This window comes from Rattus norvegicus, chromosome 12 (genome assembly GCF_021556685.1).
Source record: "Rattus norvegicus strain SHRSP/BbbUtx chromosome 12, alternate assembly SHRSP_T2T, whole genome shotgun sequence".
In the NCBI taxonomy this organism is placed as follows: domain Eukaryota; kingdom Metazoa; phylum Chordata; class Mammalia; order Rodentia; family Muridae; genus Rattus; species Rattus norvegicus.
In genome coordinates this window covers 40,473,539-40,498,452 of record NC_141545.1, presented here as the reverse complement: position 1 = coordinate 40,498,452, position 24,914 = coordinate 40,473,539, and the positions used below count along the sequence as shown (strand labels likewise).

Genomic DNA, 24,914 nt, shown 5'->3' with positions numbered 1-24,914 from the left:
GGGGATTGAATTCAGGTTGTCAAGCTCAGCAGCAGATGCTCCTCCCACTGAGCTGTCCCTCTGGTCTTTGACCCCCCTAAGCCCCAGGGCCCTGTTGAGGGCTGGTACCCAGTAAACACTCCATAGTCCTTGAATGAAACCTGGGACCTTCCATGCAGAGAGGCCTTTGGGGACACCTAGGTGTCCTGGGACAGCAGACCCGAACCACACAGGCCCCCTAGAATGGGCTCCTTGAAGCACAAACAATAAACTCCATCCATGTTCCTGCTCTGTACCTGGGGGGACAGAACTGGAATGGAAGGAGTAGCCGAGGATGGCAGGTGTGGGGTGGTGGGGTGGGGACCGTCCTACTTTTAGATGAGACATCCCGGGTGAGTCTGATACCTTCCCCAACCCGTGCCAACCCGTGTCATCCATTAGCTCAATAAAGCCAGCTTTGGCTTTGCAAATGTTGGTCCCACCCATCAGGGAAGGGCTGCTCTTCAGCTGAAGGAGGCAGGAAGGGTCCTAGCAACGCCAGTAACCCCACTGGCTCCCTGTTTTCCCCTGGTTCCCACAGCCCAGGCTGTCTTCCTATCCCACCCACCACATTGGAGCAGGTTGTCTTATGGTCATACCCACAGAGGCAGTGGCTGTCTCTGAACTGTGTGTCCTGATAGACTCCTCCTCTCCATTCAAACCCCTGACTGAGTGAGGTGCTGCCCCCTAAGGAAGCAGAGGCCTGGGAGCCACAATGGCTGATGATTGACAGACAGCCCACAGAGCCTTTCCTGCTGGATCGGAATGAATCCAAGGAGCCAGCCATGTTCCCTGGCTCTCACTGGGTTTTTAGGGGCTAGACTTAGAACAAACATTTCCTGGGGGTGGTGAACAGGGAGAGAGTCTACAGAGAAGAAGTCATCCCACCGGCTCTCCTGAAAATCCAAAGCACAACGCCAGAGGCCACCTGGTGTTGAGCCGTGTACCTGGTGTACCCTCTGCCTTTGTGCAGGCTAACGTGTCCTGCAGGGAGAAGCAGTGAGCTCTCCCCCACACAGTGCCCAGTGACCAGTACATTCTGTCCCTACACTCTAGATGCAGGTGTACTTGCTCTTCTCGGAGCCCACAGTGCCCCCGCAAGCTGCATTTCTCTAGCAAACAGGTCCAGAAAGCGATACCTAAATGGGGTGAAACAAAGGTCTAACACTGATCGTAGTGATGGTGAAAACACTTAAACCCACACAAGTGCATAGTATCTGAATCTTGTTACGGCGGAAACTGTTACATAAACACATAGGCAGAAAACGGGTCTAGAACCTTGGGCTATGGAGATGACGGTGTTCATGAATTCGAAGCTGGGGAGAAGATTTGTAGTTTCGTCCGATGTCGCCGAGCCGTGTTTATTGGTGGCATCTGTCAGAGCTGGGCTCTGGGCACAGCGAGCTGTGAAATTAAAAGCCACTGCTTAGTCAGGCTTGTTGCCCAGGGTCTGCATCGAGCCCGAGCTGCTCCCACACCAGGAGAGAGAGTTTCTCAGGGGAGCTTTAACAGAGAGTAGGACAAAGGCCGGGGGCAGCCAAGATCCCAGGGCTGTGGCACGGCCTTGCAAAGCTCTGGGGAGGTGGTAGGCAGGCCTCTTGGTTGCTTGTTCAGTGGAAAGTCTGAAATCTGGCTAACTGCCTTGTACTGTTAAGAAATTGGAGACAGGGTCCCTTAGATGCTAAAAGGCTGAAGATTCGTCAGGGCTGCTGGGGACAAAGAAGAAAATGTCTTAACCTGCCCCCCTCTGTGATAGATGACATCCAGACTCACCGCTCTCTCCCTCATTCTTCCTTTTGTAGTTTTTAATTGCGTGTAGGAGTACGGAGCACATGCATAAGCAGGTGCTGACGGAGGCCAGAGGTATTGGGTCGCCGAGCTTGAGTTATAGGTGGCTGTGAGACAACTAATGTGGCGCCTGGAAACTGAACTCTGGTCCTTTAGAGGAGCAGCAAGTGCGCTTAACCCCTGAGCTAGCTCTCCAGCTCCTTTTATATTTGAGACAAGGTCTCGTATATATTGTACAGGCTGGCCTTGAACTCAGGATCCTCCTGTCTCGGCCTTCTGTGTGTTGGGATTACAGGTGTGTGCTACCACAGCTGACCTCAGGCTGGTTCTCTCAACAGCCACAGGTCTGGGACATTATTTCGTCCATGGCATTTACCTGCTGTCGGGAGTGGTGGCGACACAGAGCCACCTCAGATGCTTGTGGTAGATCTTCTTCCTGTTGAGAGGAAAGTCTTAGCACCCCCTTCCCCAATGGCAGATCCTCATAGTCCCCTCCACTCTTTTCTTTCTTTCTTTTTTGTTTTTAATGAGACCAGGTCTCATTGTGTTAGTCCAGGCTGGTCTTGAACTCACAAACTCACAGGCTGGTCCTCTGCCTCCTGAGGACTGGGATTAAAGGTGTCCACCACCACCCTTTTTTGGGAGAGGCAACACCTTGGATTCTCCTTAATCCTCTCTGAAGAGACTTCTGAAGCGATCAGGGCTTCCCGGTCCCATTGCCGGGTCTCTAAGGAGCTCATAGCTCCTGCGTGCTTCTGGCAAAGCAGGTTGCCACAGTGTGTTGGATAGGAACTCCCAGAGGCAAGCTGGAGAAGCCAGGGGAGGCCTGAAGCAGACCTGTGCACTCGGAAGGTTGGGGATCCAGCTCCTTTCTCCTGGGCTGGCTCTGATGCCGAGGTGGATATAACTAGGTTTAGGAACCCCCAGCTGAAGGAGCCCCGATCTCTCACAGTGAGATTCCCACAACCTTCAACTGCATTCCAGGCCAGGCTTGGAGCTTTGACAGACGATAGCAGATAACCCAGGGACATATGGGAGATGCCACTGTAGTGTCCTATCTGTGCCCGTATGGGGTGACGCTGAACTCATGCTTCTGTGTGTGTGTGCGCGTGAACACACGCATGCACAAATACGAGTGTGTTTATTACACATTTACTAAGCAGTTGCTTTGTTTCCACCGCCACAGGTGAGCAACACAGACGTGCCCTCCCTTACTCCTCTGGGACTTCTGTCTGTCTAGGAAAGAGGCTCAGGTTACAGATAAGACCCAATCACATAATAAACACCATAAGGAAAAGGAAGCCAGGGCCAAATGGTTACTTAGTTAAGAACATTACTTTCTTTCAGAGGACCTGGATTCAATTCCCAACACACCCACAAGGCAGCTCATAACTCCCTGTCACTCTAGTTCTGCAGGATCCAACACCCTTTTCTAGCACACACACACACACGCACGCACGCACGCACGCACGCACACACACACACACACACACACACACACACACACCCCTTTAATCCCAACACTTGGCAGTCAGAGACCTGAGTAACTGAGTTCAAGGCCATCATGGTCTACACAGTGCGCTAAAGAAAGAAAAAAAAAGGGGGGGGGGCTGGCAAGATGGCTCAGCAGGTAAGAGCACCGACTGCTCTCCCAGAGGTCCTGAGTTCAATTCCCAGCAATCACATGGTGGCTCACAACCATCTGTAATGAGATCTGATGCCCTCTTCTGGTGTATCTGAAGATAGCTGCAGTGTACTTATATATAATAAATAAATAAATCTTTAAAAAAAAAAAGAAAGAAAATGAAAATCAGACTTCTATTGTTGTAAAACATCTCTTGTAGAGATGTTTTAGGCAGTGTAGTCAGGGAGGGACTTTGCGGGGAAATGACATTCGGTCTGACATTGGGACCCCAGAGCCTAGCAAGGAAAGAAGGGGGAAGCCTAAAAGACAGTGTGGACGAAGGACCTCTTGTTGCCCCAAGATAAACATCTTAACTGTCAGACATTTCTTTCCTGTGGCTTTGGGGGCTGGAAATCCTCGATCAGATATCATCAGTGCCTCTCTCCTGGCGTGCAGACGAACCCATCCTGTGTTCTGTACAGCCCTCCTGTGCTCCGATCTTCCTGGTCTGTCAAAGACACTACGTCAAAGATCCTCCATCCTTCAGCTGTGCCCCCTTAATATCTCCAGAAACAGTCATGCTGGAAGGACGAGGGGGTTAGACTGCAACGTTCGGTCACGTAGTTCGGTCCTACATAGGCTTGGGGTGTCTCAGTGCTGGGGAGCTGAAGAGGTGTAGCTCGAGGGTCCTGTGCAGATGTGTTCTGTAGGTCACAGAAACCCCTGGGCTCCAGAACAGGTCCCTGGAATCCTCTGCAAGTAGTTTGCTTGGGTTTATGTACCTGTGCAGGAAGTGTTAAGGTTGGCCCATTTCTTTTTTTTTTTTTTTTTTTTTTAAGATTTTATTTTATTGTATATGAGTACACTGTAGCTGCCTTCAGACACACCAGAAGAGGGCATCAGATCTCATTACAGATGGTTGTGAGCCACCATGTGGTTGCTGGGATTTGAACTCAGGACCTCAGGAAGAGCAGTCGGTGCTCTTAACCATTGAGCCATCTCTCCAGCCCGGTTGGCCCATTTCTTAGCCACAGGACAGCCCCTGCTCACGGAGGGTAGGAAGCAGACAGCTGCCTGTGTTTCTTGTTCCATCTGACCTCCTTCCTTCCTTTCTTCTTTTCCCCAAGAATCAAGGGTTGGTGGGTGTCTCATCATTATGTCTCCTCGTTTCTGTCTGGAGTGATGTTGACTTGGTAAGTCTTCCCTGTGACCAACCTCAGTCGGCTGGCGTCAGAGCGAGAGCTGGTACATGGGGAAGGGGGTGCTCAAACCCGACTTCGTGGGTCAGGAAAGCAAGTATGGACTGAACACTGGGCTGAAGGCCGGGCAGCAGAGGCAACTGGGAGTTTTCTGGGGACTATTTCATAGTTTCCGTTGGCTGGGGCAGAGGTGACAGGGAACAGCACGGGGAATGAGAGTGACCACGATGTCCCTTCATTCTAGAAAGGGTGATGGGTGCAGGCCAGTCAGCTCGAGGACAAAGGACAGAAATGTTCTCTTCCTTTTGGGGTGTGGATGAATGCCTGGGTTCACAGTTGTTTTTTTTTTTTTTTTTTTTTTTCAGGCCTAATGGACTAATTTATCAGAAGTTTCGAAATCAGTTTTTAGCGTTCTCCATTTTTCAGAGTGAGTGCACGAGCCCAGCTTAGCGGGAGGGACCTGGTTTCTCAAGATCTGCACGCGTGGTGCGCGCTCTCTCTCTCTCTCTCTCTCTCTCTCTCTCTCTCTCTCTCTCTCTCTTTCTCGCCCCACCCCACCCCCACCCCACCCCCATACTGGTCTGAACTTGCTTTTTCCCTTAGTGTACAGACAGCTTAGATCTGCAATGACCCAGCAAAGCACTAACCAGATTAGTGACCTCTGGACTTTTCCTAGGCATTCAGTAGTCACTCAATAAATGCTTCTTGGAATGCAAGCTGGGGTGGGGATTATGCTGGGTGCCATGGGCTCCATGCAAAGGGAAAGAGCTGCTAAAAAATGAGGTAGTCGGGCTGGAGAGATGGCTCAGCGGTTAAGAGGACTGACTGCTCTTCCAGAGGTCCTGAGTTCAATTCCCGGCAACCACATGGTGGCTCACCACCATCTGTAATGAGATCTGATGCCCTCTTCTGGTGTGTCTGAAGACAGCTACAGTGTACTCATACGTTAAGTAAATAAATCTTTTTTAAAAAAATGAGGTAGTCACACAGAAGTTGAGCTGTGGTAAATTATTAAAATCAAAATTAAAGCAGGCCACCAGCATGTCCACCCTGCCCCTCCCCCCCCCAGCCCACCCACACCAGTCTGCACTCCAAGGACATAGGATCTGAGGGGAAAGGCCTTGGGCAGGATGTTTTCCTTGAGCCCGGGTACTGTGCTCCCCCTACAGGCTGCGTTCAGTTCCTACAGTACTATTACCAGAGGGGCTGTCTCTACAGGCTGCGGGCCCTGGGGGAGCGGAACCACCTGGACCTCACAGTGGGTGAGTAGCCGGGTGAAGGGTAGATTTGAGAAGGCTGGTTCACCTTCCGCCAGTGGAGGCACAGCATCAGAAGGGCGCCAGTCCATGCCACAGAGCCAGGGCCGGCGTTCTTCCCCCACTCGACCCTACCCTTCCGGATGCCTGTCTTTCTTGACGGAATTTTGTAAGATACACAACTACACAGCGTTAGGCTGGGCATGGCGGGTCATATCATGTCGCAGCTACCCGGGAGGCTGAATTGGAAGGATTGCTTGAGCCCAGAAGTTCGAGGTCGGCCTGGGCCACAGAGAGAGAGACACCGTGTGGTTTTTAAAACAGGCTCACACCACATGCGCTCTCTTATGTCTCCCCCACAGAAGGGTTCCAGTCCTGGATGTGGCGGGGCCTCACCTTCCTCCTGCCTTTCCTCTTCTGCGGCCACGTGAGTCCTTCTGTTTGTGGGTACCACTGTCAGGGATGACCCCTGGGAACAGATCTTTGGGGGTTCCCCTCCCTCACCAGATGTCTGTCTCAGGTATCTGGGACAAGGTACCTGTCCCTACAGATATCACCCAAACCTAGATCCCTATTGTGACTTAATTTAATGCTCGAGCCTCACAGCTCCCTGGGCGTCCGAGGGGCTTCCCCACTGCTTGCGGTCATAGCACAGGATGGGGCCATCTCTCTGAAGGAGAGGTAGAAAGCCTCAGGTAGCCCATTTCCTCAGGACCTAGGACTTGCTGTGTCCGAGACACTTGCCATTTCATGGGGTAGGGATGCCCGTGTCTTGGGTAGTTGGTCTGGGATGCTGGGGAGCCTGGTCCATCTCCCTGGCTTTTCCACACGGACCTGCAGGAAAACTGACGGGTGAGTGGTGCCTGTCTCCTTGTCTCCAGTTCTGGCAGCTCTACAATGCCGTCACGTTGTTTGAGCTCTCCAGCCATGAGGAATGCAAAGAATGGCAGGTATCAGGCCTCCCTCTGTGTCTGTCTGTCTGTCTGTCTGTCTGCCTGCCTGCCTGCCTGCCTGGCGGTAGGGAGCCAGAGCTAAGAGAGAGCTGGGCTGCCCTGGGGCAGACTCCATGGGAAGGGATTCAGTAGTGCAGGGGGCCCCTCAGCGTCTCTCAACGAAGGGTTATGCCATTGAACACTCTTCTAGAACCCGACCTGATCGGGGGCCCACCTCGTTCACCCGCTTCTGCCATTTGCTGGTCACTCCCGTAGCCTGACTGAGTCTGGGGTTGAGGCTAGTGGCAGGTCCTTCCACAGAGGAACTGACTTCTTCTCCCTCCTCCCCTGCCCTGGGCACTGCGGGATGCTGCGCTCCGGACGGATCAGGTATTTGTGCTGGCTCTCACCTTCCTCATCCTCTTCCTCGGCAATTTCCTGACCACACTAAAAGTCGTGCATGCCAAACTCCAGAAGAACAGAAACAAGACAAAGCAGCCATGAGCCTCCGGACTCTCGTGCCTGGGGGTTCTTGGGACTTAAGACTGCTGGGGATTCCAGTCAGCACCCTGGCTGCCAGTCACCGGTAGCCGTGGGCAGCAGCATCTCAGGGGCCAGCAGCAGCAGCTCTGGGAGCAGGGCCAAGGCCCTGGTCCCGGACAGACATGAGGAATGTGAAGGCCGCCTGTGCGCACAGTATTAACCTGCCCCAGCTCCATATTTATAACATATTTAATACCGGGTCTTTCCTGCCTCCCTGGAATCCGGGAGCCTTACCCAGAGCTCTGTGTAACGGCAGTGGGCAGGTCCACCTGTCTGTCTTCCAGGGAGGGGCAGAAAGCCTCAGGGAACCCCTCTCTCCCTGTCCCTATCATTTGAATCCCTCACTGGGGTTTAGATGTGCCTCACTGGGGTTGGCTTTAGCTGACCTGCTACTTACTGTGTCCCAGGCACCTGGTGGAATGAAACTTTCAGCATCCCGTGGAGCCGCCCTGCCCTGGGCCGCCACCTCTGCTGTAAGCTTCCCACAGCCCCACCCTCCGTGGTGGGGAAATATTTAAGTTCTCAGAGAACCTACCTGTCTTGTCTCTTGCCTTGTGTCTCCTGAACCGCCTGCCCACTCGGGGAAGCAGCCTCCTTAGGACCTCAAGATCTCTTTCCCCTTGGAGCCTAGCGGCAGGGTTTTAAGGACAGCCTCCACCAGGGGGCGCCCAGCCCCTGGCTGGTTGGAGTTCCAGCGGACTCTTGGGCAGGTCTCGCTGGCACCCTTAAGCTGCTGTTACAGACTTGCTGAGAGTCCTTTCTGGCATGGGCCCCTCATTGTGACTGGAGGTCACCCATTCCCTTCTTCTCTTCACTTGTTTGTGTGGAAAGGGGAGGAGCTCAGGGGGGAGGAGGGGGATCTAAGTGGGCTCAGCCCAGGGTGTGACCCTGTGAGGTTCAGGCAGCAGCAAGAGCAAACTGAGAATGTTCTGCCCCTGCCCAGCCTGCTCAGACCCGACACCACAGCTGGCCTCCTCAGACGGGTTTCATTCAGTCCTCACAGGACTTTAAAATTCTTTAGTTCTGTGGTAAAAATGAGACCTCGCCTCCCCCATGGTGAGAGTCCACCTAAGACTCCAGATTTCTGTTTACCTTATGAAGAACGGGAAGGGCACCGTTCCCAAAGGGCAAGATCAGGCACCTGTTCCTGTTTGCCACAGCCCGCCCTCCCCTTCATCCCTGCCCTATCTCTGTCCTTGGTCTCCTGTCCCGTCCTTCGCAGGTATCTGGGATTGCCATAGATGAGGAATCAGCAAACCTTTCCCATTAAAGCCCAGAAAATGAGTATTTCTGGGCTCTGTGGGCCAGTCCTGTGGCAACACAGTTGCAGAGCAAAAACTGCGCCCTTACGTAATCGCGGCTGTTCAATAAAACTTTATTTACAAAAAAAGGCAGCGGCCACATGCGGCCCACAGGCTGTGGTTTGCTGACTGCTGCTGTATACACCGCAATCTGTCCTCAAGGCCATCGATTCTGAGAGAACACGAGGTCTTGGTTGGTTCCACAGGGGACAGCAGGGCCTTGGAGCATTTGGGGAAGGGGGCCGGAAGTCTCTTTCCTTGGCAGTCTGACTCCGGGGGCCAAGTCAAGTGGCGCTGTAGCAGACAGGCCAGCCAAGATCGTGGCGGCTTCTCAGATGGTGGCTTCCATCCTGGAGGCCCTAAACCTACCTGGTACACTGGGCTTGAACAGTTCTGAAAGGCAGACTCTAGACCTTCCAGAACGTGGTCAGACAATGGTGGTCAGCAGGCTAGTTCTGAGAAACTGTCCAGCGTGGGCGGGGGTGGCCATGTCAGTTCTGGAAGGAGGCAGAGGTAGTCCACTCCTGAGCTCCACACCCAGTAGAAGCAGAAATGGAGTCAGGTGGCAAGAAGCTTGACTATCTAAATAGCCCAAACCTGGCCTTTACAGGTGGGCTATACTAGGGAGAGAGCCCATTTGCCTGAGGCCCCTAAAGGTAGGACAAGCACTGACCATTAGGAGTTTCCAATGGAAGCTGGCTGGGGGGCGAGGGGGTTGGAGATCAGACCTGGAACAGGGATCAGATGGGTGGGCTGGCTGGCCCGAGTCTATTTTGACACTTTGACAGATTGTTTCTTCTCCCTCTGAACATGTGTCTCAGACTGTGACCAAGCCTGAGACAGAAGTCCTCAGTGTGGTAGGAAGAGAGAGGCTGGTGCCAGCCCCATGTCCGGCTTAAAGCCTGTGTTCTCCTGATAGGTTGTGGTCCCCAGGTTCCTGAGGGGAAGCAGGAAGAGGCTGGAGGATGTAGCCCAGCCTATCTCAGGAGCTCAGGGAGACAGTGACAGAAACACTGGGCTCGGGACTCTCGTGAACCGAGTTGCACATCCGTGTTTACCCACAGCTCTCAGTGCCGTTCTGAGTTTCAGGCATGAGTTGGGTCTAGAAAGGGAGACACGCATGGCTTGGGGCAAAGTGGAGCTGTGACAAGGGCGCCTCTGTGGCCTGGGACAAGTGCCAGTCCCAGGGTAGAGGAACATTGGTGGGTCTGGCGCCCTCATTCACCAGTGCACTGCAGCCTGAACCCAAGGGGGGCCGTTCCAGAATGTTCTGAGCGTCTAGCCCCAGATGCCAGACACTGGGGGGCTGCGCTGGGGCAGAGCCTCAGAAGGAGCCTGGGCCTGGGTCCCCGGCTATGTTAGTTCCACTCAGGCCCTCTGCCCCTAGGGTCACAGCAGCAGGCAGATCCTCTGTTTTTTCTGCCTCTGTGCTTTCTTCAGGGCGCTGAGGGCCACCTTGGTGGCTTCCCTGAAGACATCTTCCACGTTCTCCCGAAACTTGGCAGAACATTCCAGATAGAGCGCGCCTCGCATCTGTTCACAGGCACTCAGGCCCTGGGGTGGGGTTAAGAGGGTAGAAAAGGCAGCGTTGATCAGATGGGGGACCTGAGGCCTCCTGATACCCTTCAGAGTCTTACGAGTTTGGGGCTAGCTTTGGGGGCTCTCTGGAGTTGATGGGGACCCGTCTCTGTTCCGGTGCTGGCCAGTTTGGTGTTTGCATGGCTGGATGGAAGAAGCCACTCGCCGGCCCCCACAAAAGCCTGGTGAGACACTTAGGTGGTTTCTGGCTAGGGTCGTTCGGGGATCGTGGGCCCGTGCCGTGGCTGGGACCCCGGCCTACCTGTGTGTAGGTAATGGGCTCCAGCTGGGCCGCCCGGAGCTTCCGCAGCTGCTCCTTGTCCTTCCTCAGGTCCGTCTTGCAGCCGATGAGCACCATGGGGATCCCTCGGCAGAAATGCGTGACTTCAGGGAACCACTGAGGAGGGAGAAGGCAGGGTATCAGGGTAGAGGGCCCTCGGGAGCTGAGCCCTCTCAGGCAGGCAGCGATATTACCTTGATGAGGACGTTGTCGTAACTGGTGGGGTTCATGACGTCATAGCAGATGAGAACGAGGTGCGTGTTCTGGTAGGACAGCGGGCGCAGCCGATCATAGTCTTCCTGCCCTGAAATGGGGGAAGGAGTGTCAGAGGCTCCCTGCCTGGGCTTTGGTGGTGGGATGACCTCTCCGGCTAGTTTCCTCATTGATAAAGTGGGTGGGGCAGGGAAAGGGGAGACAGATTATAAGTTGTCAAACTCATGCAGTGCTCAGCTGATCTGGTAATAAAGAAGACCTGTAAACTGCAGCCATTCTGCCAAGGATGGAGATGTTCCCTTGCCTGTCAAGCCCAAGACTCCTATCTGGGGTCTTTGCCATTCAAATATCCCCAAGGCCGAAACAGGCGCCGGGCCCCAGCCTCCTTGGTTCTGAGGCAGCTGTCTGGGCTCCTCTTGCCCATTCCAGCAAATGGTTGGAACAGGCACCTATATAAAACCACATCTCACCAGGCAGTCGGCACCTAACCGCACCTGTCACACACTGGGGGGGCATGGGACAGTCCCAGACACGGCCCTCCACAGACCCAGTCCAGTCAGAACCTAGAAGCTAGCCTCGGACGCACAGCCATCATGCTTAGCTGGAGGAAACTTCTCGTCAACAGTTTTAAACTCCCAGAGAGAAGACACCGAGAGGGAGGATACAGGGAACTCTTCTGAGCTTCAGTGTTGACGTTTCGCTCACCTATTTGATCCATCTCCAAAGTGGGAACTGCAGACACACTTCCCTCAAAGCTCTCCTAGCAGAGGGCCTCTGAACAGCCATCCCTCGCTTGTGGCAGTCCTGGCGTCAAACCCAGGAAGCCACAGACTCCTTTCCTTGATCCACTCTGAATTCAGATTTCACCCACTTCCCTAAAAAGGTATTTTTTTAACCCTAGTCCAGATACCAGCCGAGAGTAACCATGCAAAGGTGTTTTTTAAAACTACCACAGTAAGGATGGAGCACGTTTGGAACTCACCGGTGACCCTCAGCCACCTCTGCACCATGTGATGTCCACCTACTACGGGGGACATGCAAGTCCCAGAGTCCCCCATCCTGCCCCAGTCCCATATTTCTGGGTAGTGCCAGCCTGCCCTCCAGTCAGGATATACACGCTTCGTCTCTCCCTGGTAACAGGCACAGGTCCCCTCTCACCTGCCTGGTCTTAGCCTCAACGGGCTCCCCCAAAGCACAGCTGCTAAGGTCATGGGCGCCAGAGCCAGGTCAGACACGAGTTCAAGCCTTAGCTGTGTCCCTCACTTGCTGTGTGACCGTCACTCAGACACGTCACCCGGGGAGCCAGAGTCGCCACCTAGAACATCGACATCTTTTCGTTTTTTTTTTCTTTATTTTTATTTACTTTTGAGGTTTAAATTTCTATTAGTTACTTGGGAAATTCTTTATTATGTTTTTTTTGTTAGTTAAAACACGTTTTCTTTTTATTTAAAAATCCTCTCCCCACTTCTACTCATGCAAACAAAGACCTTATACAACAACAAACACCCCGAAATCAAGAAAACAAAACAAAGCCACGCCCTCCCACATCTACCCAAGTAAATGCACACAGAAAACCCTGTGAAGTCCATTGTGTGTTGGTCAATTACTCCTGAACATGAGGCCTGCCCTGCAGTGGCTGACATACCAGTGCCACTGTATTGTAGAAAAGTCCCCTCCACCAGGTATGAGTGACAGATCAGTCGTTAACCTTTACCCTAGTGACTAGGTTTCCAGTCACTCTTTTTTGTATTGTTTTAATTGATTTATTGGGGCTGGAGAGATGGCTCAGCAGTTAAGAGCACTGACTGCTCTTCCAGAGGACCAGGTTCTGTTCCCAGCTCCTGGGGGGTACCAGACACATGTCTGCAGGCAAAACACTGATACGTATAAATCTAAACATTTTTTAAAAATGAACTTATTCTGGGGGCTAAAGAGATGGCTCAGCGGTTAAGAGCACTAGCTGCTCTTACAGAAAAGACCCTGGTTCAACACCCACAGAGCACCTAACTTTTAAAGTTGATTTATGTCATGTGTATGAATGTGGGCAGTGGCTGGCCCAAGACTTTAGTTAGTCCCAGAACTCAGGAAGCAGAGGCTGGTGGATCTCTTGTGAGTTGGAGGCCAGCCTGGTCTACAGAGCTAGTTCCAGAAGAGCCAGGACCACACAAAGAAACCCTATCTTGAGAAAACAAGAAATAATTTTTAATTAGTTAATAATTAATTTAAAATTTTTTATGGGGCTGCTGAAATGGCTCAGCCGTTAAGAACACTGGCTGCTCAAACGTGTGTTTTGCTTGAATCTATGCATCCCATGCATGCAGTCCCGTCAGAGTCCAGAAGAGGGCATCAGATCCCCTGGATTGGAGTTAAAGACAGTTGGGAGCTATCATGTGGTTGCTGGGAATTGAACCTGGGTCCTCTGGAAGAGCAGCCAGTGCTTTTCAATCGCTCAGCCATCTCTCCAGCCTATTTCTTTTTTCCTTTTCTCTTTCTTTCTTTAAAAACGGCCTCACTATGTCAGCTTTGGCTGGGTTCTAACTCTCTTCCCTCTGCCTCCGAAGTGCTGGGATTAAAGGCATGTACCACCAGGTCTGGCTTTCCTTCTCTCTCTCTCTCTTTTTTCGGCCGGGGCTCGTGCATGCATGCATGCGCGCCTGTATTTTAGGGGTCTTGACACAGGGTTTCTTTTGTATAGCCCTGGCTCTCCTGGACCCTGGCCTCAAACAAACATACAAACCTACCTTGCCTGAGTTCTGGGAGTGCAGCCACCACTGCCTACCTGCATGTATTGTTTTTTGGGGATATGTTTCATGTATCCTAGGCTGGTCCAGAACTCCAGATCCATCTGCCTCCAACTTCCAAGTACTGGCACATACCAGCCCACCCACCATGGGACATGGACAAGTAATAAAAGCTGCCCTGTTAGGTGCCACCAGCCGATATCCCTCTAATGCGTAGTTTATCTGAGTATGCATGGGCCATCATGTGACAGCTGAGCCAGGGAAATGACCTATGCTGTCCTTTGGCCCAAGTCCCCTCAACACAGGAGAAGTGGTCTTGACTGTTAGCCTCCCTCCTCACTACAACCAGGAGACACCCTTTGTGGGACAGCGGGGCATTAACTCAGGATGTTATCCCGTATATGACCCCCAACGGTCTGACCAATGTCAGTGTCTTCTTAGGCCTGTGTATCGGACGGGGTAGCCTCCAGCCCTACACGACTATCTGAATGTCAACTAATTAACAAGACAAAGTTGAGTTCCTTGATTGTACTAGCTAGCTACATTTCAAGTGATTGTCACATGGGGCTGGTGGCTGTCACTGCAGAGAGCCTCACGCACAGCTTGGATCTGTACTGCTTGCTAGCGGCCCTGCCCCACCCTGTCCTTCAAGCTACCAGTGACATCTTTCTTTTAATTAATTTTTAATTAATTAATTTTATATATTTAATTAATTAATTAGCTTTTTGAGACAAGGTCTCATTATAGAGCCTTGGCTGTCCTGGGTCTAACCCAGACATTTAGAATAAACTCTCGGTCTCAACAGAGAGATCTGCCTGCCTCTGCCTCCTGAGTGCTGAGATTAAAAGGCACGCGCCACCACCCTGAGACGATTATTTTATGTATGTCTTGGTTACTATTCTAATGCTCTCAGGAGACTCCATGACTTTTTTTTTTTTTTTTTTTTTTTTGGTTCTCTTTTTCAGAGCTGGGGACTGAACCCAGGGCCTTGTGCTTCCTAGGTAAGCGCTCTACCACTGAGCTAAATCCCCAGCCCCGACTCCATGACTTTTAAAAAAAAGCAGTTCATTGTGGCCGGCTTACAGCTTCAGAGGTTCAGCCTGATCCATCATGGTGGAAACAGGGCAGCTCGAAGGAGCTAAGTTGCAAGTTGCAGGCTGGGCTGGCATGAGCTTTTGAAAGGTCCAAGACCACTCCCAGTGACACCTCCTCCAGTGAGGCCACACCTTCTCATCCTTCCCAAACAGTCGGGTACCCAGCATTCAAAGGAATGAGCTACGGGAACTGGTTTCATTCAAACCATCACAATGGGCATGGGTGTTTTGCCTGTGTGTATGTGTGCGCGTGCGTCATGTGGGTTACTGGGGCATATATTGGGTCACCTGGAGCTGGAATTACAGACGGTTGTGAGCCAGCATGTGGGTATCGAAAACCTAAACTGGGTTCTCTACGAGAGCAACCAATGTGCTAAACTGCTGAGCCATCTCTCCAACCCCTGTGTATGCTTTTTTCTTAAGATTTATTTTTTGTTTTGTTTTGTGTGTTATACCGTGTTTTTCTTGCATGTCCTTCTATGCACCGTGTATATGCTGTGCCTGCAGAGGCCACTAGAGGGCGTCACATCCCCTGGAATTAGAGTTACAGAAGATTGTGAGCTGTCTTGTGGGTGCTGGGATGTAAGCCTGGGTCCTCTGTAAGAGCAGCAAGTGCTTTTAACCACTGGGCCAGCCCTCCAGCTCCTAGGTTTTTAAGGGTCTGCCTATTCATCATTAAGGGTTCTTTTCGGGGGCTGGAGAGATGCCTATTCAACCGTTAAGGGTACTTGCTGCTCTTACGGAGGATCTAATTTGGTTCCCAGCTCACCACTGACTGGAACTCCAGCTCCTGGAGCTCCAAGGTCATCTTCTGGACTTTGAGAGGTACTTGCACTCCCTTGCACATAGCCACGCACAAATACAGATACATAAACACATGCATAATTAAAAATGAATTTGAGGGGTTGGGGATTTAGCTCAGCGGTAGAGCACTTGCCTAGCAAGCGCAAGGCCCTGGGTTTGGTCCCCAGCTCTGAAAAAAAAAAAAAAAAGAAAAAAAAATGAATTTGAGGGGGCTGGAGAGATTGCTCAGTGGTTAGAGCACTGACTGCTCTTCCGGAGGCCCTGAGTTCAAATCCTAGCAACCACATGGTGGCTCACAACCATCTGTAATGAGATCTGATGCCCTCCTCTGGTGTGTCTGAAGACAGCGACAGTGTACTTATACGTAATAAATAAACAAACAAAAAAAGTTTAAAACAAATGAATTTGAAATAAAAAAGTACTTGTCACTCTCAAAGAGAACCCTTTCTGTCATCTGTAACTCCAGTTCCAGAGAATCTTGATTCCCTCTTCTGAGCTCCTCTAGGCACCCGGCACACATGTGCTACACATACACGCACGCACACAGGTAAACACGTGGATCAAAATAATTCTCAAAAAGAAATAGGTGTCCTTGCCAGGCGGAGGTGGTGCACGTGTGTGTGTGTGTGTGTGTGTCCCAGCACTTGCGAGGCAGAGGCAGGTAGATCTCTGAGTTCGGGACCAGCTTGGTCTACAAATCCGAGTTCCAGGACAGCCAGGGTTATCCAGAGAAACCCCGTCTCAAGCCTTCCCCACAACAGAGGCCCTTAATTACAACTCAATATGAAAGGGAAAATACAAATACAGTCAACCTATTGTCTTTGGATCCCGTATGCCCAGAAACAACTTCAGCTAGAAACAATCAGAGAGAAACACATTGGTACTGAACAAACACAGACTTCTTGTCACCTTTCCCTAAATAATCCAGGTAGCAACTGTTTGCCTAGCACCGATACTGAATCACCGGTAACCCAGGGTGACTGGAAAGGTATGTAAAAATGTGCTGCCCCAAGGATGGAGAACCACCTCACGTAAGGATCGAATTTGGGTCGCCCAGGGGTTTTACTATCAACGGGAGTGCAGGTGGGGGGTCTTGGAACCCATCTCTGTGAGTTGAGAACCCAGGAACGACTATGCTTGGATTTCCTGTACCAGGGGCTCAGTGTACAGAAGAGAAGTAACTTACCCAAAGCCACAGAGCGAGGCACCGACTCCAACCCACCCCCATTCTACGTGGACTCAATACAAACGAACAGCTCTTACCCTGTGTTGGATAAAGATGGGCTCTAGGCCTCTAAGTTGTAGTTGGGGGTAGGGGCAATGTCTCATGTAACAAACACACTCTCCCAAAAATCTGTCTAGAGCAGTGGTTCTCAACCTTCCTAGTGCTGGGACCGTTCAGTACAGTTCCTCATGTGGTGACCACCTCCCCCCCAACTATACGTATTTTTTTTAAAGATTTATCTATTTATTATATATGAATACACTGTAGCTATCTTCAGACACACCAGAAGAGGGCATCAGATCCCATTACAGATGGTGGTGAGCCACCATGTGGTTGCTAGGATTTGAACTCAGGACCTTTAGAAGAGCAGTTGGTGCTCTTAACCACTGAGCCATCTCTCCAGCCCCTATACCTATGTTTCCATTGCTACTTCATAACTGTAATTTTGACAGTCACCAACCACAGTGTAAATATCCAATATGCAGGATATCTGATGTGAACCCTATAAAAAGGACATTGTGTTCCCCAAAAGGGGTCACGACCCACAGGTTCCAACACTTGTGAAATGAATTCCAGGGACTGGTTGGTGCTTTCTCTGCACGCCTCTCTGACAGGCCCTCCTTGCTCTCAGCTTGTCTTCCAAGTGTGCCCCATTCTGCTGGTTCCAGACAGGTTCCGTAGACCTGCACCTGTTTTACCGTCTCCCTAAGAATTCCTGGTCCCCAGGGCACAGTCAGGAAATAGTGGCTAAGGGTTGGCTTGCTTTGATTCAAGAGGCAGCAGGGACGAGGGCAGAGATGTGTGGGGCAGAGTAACTTCAACTCCACTGAGACATTAAAGTAAGAGTCCTGGGTGGAAGTGGGCGGAGTCGGGCTGCCATAGGAGGAAGTCAAACCACAGGGGGCTGGGAGTGTTCGTTCACACACTCTGCTGTTGCTGTTCCCTCTTCTAGAAGGTTCTCCTGACAGGTTGCAGCTGGCTGGTTCTCTCTCCCTCCTCACCACTGGGTCTAAGCAGAAAAACACCTCCTCCAGGAAGCCTTTCTTGACTACCCTGAACCAATGGCCTCTTAGTGTCCATCTGTCCCATAACAAAGGTTCTGTTTTCTTTTTGCTTTAGGATACATCTTACAGCAGTATTTTTAAGACTTTTGTTCCCTTCCCAGGAATGGGGTCATTGCACACAGTCTTGGGAGTCAAGTGAGCACAATAAAAATTCAGTGAGCAAAGCTAAGGCCAGCCCAGTGCCAACATAGGCCTTTGGCATTGGGTTTCACTTCCTGACCTGTGCTAATCCAAGCAGCACCCACGAGGTGACTCAGGAGAGCAAGTCTGTCAAGGTCACAGTTGGGTACTCTGTAAACTGCAGTACCAAATAGCTTAGTCCCCACTGCCAAGGTCGGCTGTCTGCCCCAGCTGCTCTAACAGCACCGTGCATGCCCTCAAAGGCTTCCACTAGGAATGAACCCCACACTCAGTTTTCTTTTTTTTCTTTCTTTTTTCTTTTTTTTTTTTTTTTTTTTTTTGGTTCTTTTTTTTCCGGAGCTGGGGACCGAACCCAGGGCCTTGCGCTTCCTAGGCAAGCGCTCTACCACTGAGCTAAATCCCCAACCCCCACACTCAGTTTTCTTGCCTGTGGAATGGAGCTGTAAAAGCAGGCGAGACCTGACGATTACAGAGATGCTGACTGATAGTGACAGTCACCTGTGACTGCCTCCCCTGCCCAAAATGCTTTGTTAAAATTTAATTCCCCATAAGTGCGAGCATCGATAAAGCGATCTATGCATTTGAGAATGTGGGTGCCCATGGGAGTCCAGCAGTATTGGCTCTCCTAAAGTTGGACCTACAGGTAGTTGTGAGCCATTTGATATGGGTGCTGTGAACAGGCTCAGGTCACCTGCAAGTGTAATACACACTCCAAATCACTGAGCTGTCTCCACACACACAATTTATCAGACAAATGTAGCATTCATACACCGACCATCACAAGGTAGGCACTGGTTACCTCCTAGCCCGAGAAACCAAAAACACAGGCTGTTGAAATGGCTTTACCCCTCACACAGCTAAGTCAGACTCGGTGATAAAAGGTACTCAGGTGGTCTTTTGTTCAGCCTACCCCCAGAAGGCAGGAAAAGAGCTTCACGCCTGTAATGGCTAATCTTGGTTGTCAACTTCACACATCTGAGAAGAAAGAACCTCAGTGGACAATGGCTTCCAATCAGAGTGGCCATTGGGCGAGTCTGTGGTGCACTATCTTAATTGCTCAGAGGTGGGACCTCTGAGCAGGTGGTGTGTCGTTGTGTGTGTGTCCCCCCCCTCCATCCGTCCTGTCCCCCCTTCCCCCCCCCCCCCAGTCAAATAGGGAAGGTTAGCTGAGCAAACCAGGATGCTCTCCCATTCAGGATTCAGTTCCCCGCCTCTCAGTCAGTGTTTGTCACCTGTGAGTTGCGACCCCTTTAGGGGTTGAATGACTCTTTCACAATGGGTCACATATCATATCAGCCATCTCCGTGATGACTCATAACACCAGCAAAATTACAGTTATGAAGTAGCAATGAAGTAATTTTATGGTTGGGGGGTCACCACATGAGAAACTGTATTAGGACGGCTGAGAACCACTAAGCTAGGTTGTCTGGAGTTCCTGCATTGGCTTCCCTCAAGGATGGACTGCAAATCAAATTAGCCCTTTCTTCCCACAAAGTTGCTTTTGATATCTGTTTTGTTACAGCAACAGAGCACTAAATTAGGACAACGCCCCAGCCCTGACAAGGTTGATGGGGAAAACGGTGGCACAGACAGCTGTATCCCGAAAGAGGGAACCTCAGGGAGGGAATAGACATTCTGTTAGACACTCTCTCCTCCTCCGGCTTGATTCTGCCTGACCTGACTTTTCTTAGGACTCTGTGTGGTCTTTCACAAAGATAAGGAATTTGAGCTGGGCTGTGGTGATGCACCCCTTTAATCTAGCCCTGGGAGGCAGAGGCAGAGGCAGACGATCTTTGAATTCAAGGCCAGCCTGGTCTACAGAGTGAGCTCCAGAACACCCAGGGCTACAAACAGAGAAACCCTGTCTCAAACAAACAACACAATAAGGCCAGAGAGATGGCTTAGTGGTTAAGAGCACTGACTGCTCTTCCAGAGGACCTGAGTTCAAATCCCAGCAACTACATGGTGGCTCACAACCATCTGTAATGGCATCTGATGCCCTCTTATGGTGTGTCTGAAGACAGATACAGTGTATTCATATACATAAAATAAGTAATTAAAAAAATGAACAAAAGACAAGGAATTTAGGTACTGTTACCCTGTGTTTCCCTGGAGGGTGGACACCCTCCATGCACCAGGCATGAGGTGCACACACATTCAGGGCCTGAGTCCTTTCTTCCGAAGCCTCCGTTTCTTTATCTGGGCAGAGGTGTGACCACTGCTATTGTCATGTGCCCGTGTTCACAGAGGCTGCCAGCATCTCCTTAAGCATGGCCTTGGTTCTAGTAAGGGGTTGTGGAGCGGAGCTCTCCGGAAGTCTCACCCACTTTCCTGCAGCTAGCGGTCTGTGGGGCAGGTGGAAGTGAGGCTGTCCCCCACCTGATATATTTCCTCTGTCAAGTGGGGTGTCCTCTTGACAAGAGTTCCTTTTCTGGGACAGGGCTAGAGCTGAATTGAAGATTGGCTACCGTGCTCCCCAAATCTGCTGGAGGGGCATTTACACTGCAGGAGGTGAGCCATTCTGACCAAAGCATTGCTTAGAGAGAGGGGGTGTTGGCAGCATGAGAAGGGGAAGCTGCTGGGGGAGGAACCCACTTTTACTAGCTCTAGTAGCGCCCCCATCCTCTTTCCTCCCCAGGGACCGGAAGAGTCAGGGAAGTCCCGACCTGAACTCAGACCAAGGTCCCTGAGCTGACTTACTCTAAGATCCACAGCCCCTGTCTTGTCTCAGCAGCTCCTGCCCCCCAAAGCCTCCCCCCTTTTTCCCATCGATTCTTTCCCACATAGCTTCCCAAGCCTCTGTGTCCCTCCTGCACAAGATGAGAGTCTTTGGGTGGTGTCTAAACAACCCCACCATGACACCACCCCTCTGCCCAGGAACCTTCTGGCCTCACCACAGCTTCCTGTCTGAAGATGTCAGGGCTCGCTCAGGGGAGGCTACTGGAGCTGTGGGTGCTGGGGCCCTACCCCCTCTACTTCTTGAGCACCCAGCGCTCAGTAAAGGGCTGTGGTGTCTCTGACTACTTCCGCAGGATGGAGACAGGTCTTTCAATATGTGTCCTGTGGGCTAGATCACCATTCCATTTTGGGCTTAGAAAAAAAATTCAACTTTTGGGGTCATTCCTATCCTTTAATTCTGATCACAGCTACTGGGAAGGCAGGCCCCTCCTCCCCCAGTTCTAGAACTTTCTATGGCATTTACTAGATCCATGTCTAACTCAGTCATTGCTCTCACCCCCTTAGCCTCCCCTTCTCTCCAGGCTAGACAGTTACTGACCATCATTTTCTCCCACATTAGCCCAAGACGCAGCCACAGGTAAAGCTGACTCATCTCCCTGATGATGAATTCATTTACTCCCCAGTCACTTCTTCTAGAGGAACAAACACTGCACCACTGCGCGCGCGCACACACACACACACACACACACACACACACACACACACACACACACACGAGAGGAATGACCCAGCCTCACAAGAACACTGCTCACTGGCCAGGGAATTTCCTCCTACCATTAGAATTCCCCCAGTCACAGAGGGCCTCTCTAAATTCTCCATACCCTACAGAAAGAGCTGGGGCTAGAGCCATGTGTAATGGTGCATACCTCAGGAGGCTGAGGCTGGAGGATCGGAGGCCAGCAGAGGCTACTCAGGATGTTGGAGACCAGCAAGTGGAACAGAGACCCTGTCTCAAAACAAACTCACTCAGATTGAGGACTGGGGATGTAGCTCGGTGATAGGGCTTAGTATACACGAGTCTGATTTCCAGCCCCAGCACAAAACAGAACAAAGAAGTCGGTACAGAACAGTATGTACCGAGCCACCAAGAGCCAGCCCTTGCACTGTGTGTATGGAATTTGATTTCATTCTTTTGCCTCTTTTAGCTCTGAGGAAAGATGAGGAGAATGAGCTTCAGAAGCCCTCGATGGTACAACAAGTCAGAGACTTGGTCTATTTCCAAGCACGTAACAGAAAGTCATGGACCAGATCATTATAGCAAGCAATCCTCACAACCTCCCTCCATCCCTCCACAGCCTCTTGGGACAAACTCATCCTTTGATCCAGTAGCAGCTTTCTGAGCCCTCATACGGCAAAGCTGCCTGACACGACCGTTGAGCATCTCTCTTTCCTCAGAAAATGCCCCAAATGGTCTCTGCTCTGGTCTGGTAGGGGAACTTTCCTGAACAGGGAACTCTGGGATGTAAGAGGAAAGGCTGATGGCAGAAGGAGGGAAAAACAAGACTTTCTGGCCTCTCCTGCGGGGCGGTATGTAATACCTCTCTGTTCAGCCATTACGTGCCCCAGAGTGTGGTCCACGGTCCTGCCCCTCCCTGGTTCCTAGTAAGAGGCATGTGAAAGTGGGTTTTCCTGACAGACTTTGACTGCTACCTAGGCCACGCCTCAGGAATTCCTTCCTCATACACCTGGGGTTGGAGGTGAGGATGGGTGGGGAGCCTCAGCGGGTCACTCAGAGGGGTAGGGTGTCTCTCCAATAGAACCTACCCACCACACGAATGAGATAAAGGCCTGAGGTGGCGACAGACACCCCCACCCCGTCTTCTCCAGGAAGGGTGGAGAGGCTGTCTGGATCTAGGTTCCAACTAAGATCAGCGACTGTCACACAAGCAAGGATGGACTAGCCGGGAAGGGGCACTCAATGACGTGGTTCCACCCGTCACTAAACACTGAGTCACAGAACTGGGTGAGGCTCCACCTGGTCCAACCTTTACCCTGCAAAGACTGATGACATCCCAAGGGAACCACGGTGTTCGAGGACTATGAGCGGGCAGAAGTTCCTTCCCTCTTTGAACTGGCAGATAGAGCCTTATTTTGATCCAGACTCTTTGCCAAAGTTGTCTGTTTCTTCACAGAAAAGACACACAAACAAACGAACACCCCAAAGAAAACAGAATAGACTGAAGCTCTAGGATCCCAGAATCTGGGGGACGGGAAGCGAGGTACATTCACAGGACCTGGGGGTCCCCAACACACCGACCTGCCCTGCCATATGCAGAATCCTGTGGTCACAGCTCTGATCTAGATCTCACTAACCTAAAATTATAGGGCAGAGAAAACACAGCCATTGGAATCCAAGCCCCAGGGGACTCAAAGCAAAGACCACGGTAAGTAACGAATTCATTCGGCAACCCTGGGAGGCAGAAGTACGGCCCACGTTTTCTAGAACCACAGGAGAGGAACAAAACTGGGGAACGGTACATAGCGCTGCGGGGTGGGAGTTTCGGGCAGGGGGCGCGGGCGTTGTGGGGGGAGGCTCAGAGTTCACCTTAATCTATCACCTCCACTTAAAGCTGACATGGCTTTGGTCCTTTTGGCTTCCAGAGCCTCCCAGCCAGCCAGCACCCTGCAGGGACCTGACATGTTAGGGTGTCAGGAAGGGAATGCCCCAGAAGGTAGGGGAAACCTTGGGGATGACCACAGGGACCCTCTGGGCTTTGGTGCACTCACCGGCTGTGTCGTAGAGGTTCAGGGTCACCTCCTTGTTACCCACTGTCACACTAGCCGTGTACTTCTCAAACACCGACGGGGCATAGTGCTGTGAGAGAAGGGGGGGGGTCGGGTTGATCTTTTAAGGGGTGCAAAGGACGGCTACAATCCCAGACATATCCCTCCCCCACAACTGTCTAACACTCTCACTCCAACCAGCTCAGACCTGGCAAACTAGGCTCAGGAATTCTCAAAGGGCTGCCTGGAGGAGACATCTGAGATTCCATGGTCCAGGCTGGGGGAAACCCCTTGTTCCCTGCGGTCCCAAGCCCATCCTCACCCCTCCCGCCACCAAGCGGGCCTTACCTCGGGAAATGAACCTTGGCAGTACACCATTAGCAGGGACGTCTTGCCGCAGCCGCCGTCACCTACGATCACTATCTTCAGCTCCTTCCTCGCCGAGCTGGGGGCGGCGGCTGGGGCCGGAGCACCCGGGGCGTCCATAGCCCGGAGCCGCAGCGCTGGATGCTGCGCGCTTGGCTAGAGCCCAGTTGAGCGACAGGGCGGGGGCGGGGCTACAGGGCAGGGCTACGAGGCTCCACCCACCGGCAGCTGGCGCCACCTCTGCCAGGCAGCCTCCCAGGTTCACCTCCCTGTCTTAATTCCCCTCTGCTGTGGTCCGGGCCCTGGGTATTTGTCTTGCAGGCCCAGAGGAAATGAAGAACCCGAGGAAATGGATGCTGAACCGCAAGCGCAGTGCATCCCCCATCACCACGCGCCCCTGCACCCCCACCCCGTTTAGTAGATTCGTGGTTTCTGCCTCTTCCTAGGGACAGCCTTTGGTTGGCAGGCTCCGCCTTCTATCAAGGACCCTTTGATTGGCCGATCCCACCCCAACAGAGATGTGTTGATTGGCGGGCTGTACCCTAGCACCCGGGTTCGCATCCAGCCCTTGCTGCTAGTCGGCTGACACAGCTTATCTTCCCACAGGTTGTAGCCACTGTCGTCCGGAGATGATGCCAAAAAGTGGGCTGTGCGTGTCCACATCGTCTCACCCTGGCCCTTGTCTGTGTGCAAATGCAGAATTTCTGCTCACCCACCCTTCCCCACCCACTGTTGGCCCACACTGTGGAGCCATGGCGCCCTCTGCCGGTGAATGCCTTTAGCACTGACTTCTGACCAACAGTCTGTCTTTTTTTTTTTTTTTTTCGGAGCTGGGGACCGAACCCAGGGCCTTGCGCTTCCTAGGTAAGCGCTCTACCACTGAGCTAAATCCCCAGCCCCACAGTCTGTTTTTTTTAAGGCAGACTCAAAATACAAGGCTCACAAGTGCGACCCCAAACATGACACGTCGCAAACGTGACGAGTCGAGAGCCCCAGTTGCGAATATCTGGCCCTTCCATAAACTTTGGAAACTGATGATCCCCGTCTCCACCAAGAAATGTTCTGGTGTCACCCCCCCCCCCGAAACTGCACTCTCGTCCGTCCCCATTCAAATAGCTTTTAGCTAAGAGCATAATAGAGGCAAGTACTAGCAGGACAGCTGGCTCGTGTCACTGTGACCCATCCTTTTCCTGCTACTATGTGTTGAGGGTCCACTTCTAAAACCAGGCCAGTAGGACCCTCCTACTAGCGGAACTTCATTTCTTCAAAGAAGTGTTGGCAAGG

At 51.8% G+C, this 24,914-nt stretch overlaps 2 protein-coding genes across 3 annotated transcripts in view; one reads left to right on the top strand and one right to left on the bottom strand.

The window, feature by feature from the left end:
- The window catches only part of Tmem120b (transmembrane protein 120B), a 40,590-nt gene extending 31,840 nt beyond the window's left edge, over window positions 1-8,750 (top strand). Inside the window, exons 7-12 of one of the 2 annotated variants that reach the window (XR_015634151.1) lie at window positions 4,558-4,623; window positions 4,995-5,056; window positions 5,799-5,891; window positions 6,248-6,312; window positions 6,726-6,835; window positions 7,208-8,750. Coding sequence is in view for 1 of the 2 variants with exons in the window: in NM_001271309.2 (NP_001258238.1) it covers window positions 4,558-4,623; window positions 4,995-5,056; window positions 5,799-5,891; window positions 6,248-6,312; window positions 6,767-6,835; window positions 7,208-7,321 (469 nt within the window). In the remaining variant the exon portion in view is untranslated. 2 annotated transcript variants of the gene reach the window in all.
- Window positions 8,719-23,773, bottom strand: Rhof (ras homolog family member F, filopodia associated). Its single transcript, NM_001398958.1, is given in 5 exon segments — window positions 8,719-10,215; window positions 10,502-10,636; window positions 10,714-10,823; window positions 23,268-23,355; window positions 23,613-23,773. Coding segments are annotated over 5 exon segments (636 nt in total). The 5' UTR covers window positions 23,751-23,773; the 3' UTR covers window positions 8,719-10,050.
- Between the last annotated feature and the right edge of the window lie 1,141 nt (window positions 23,774-24,914).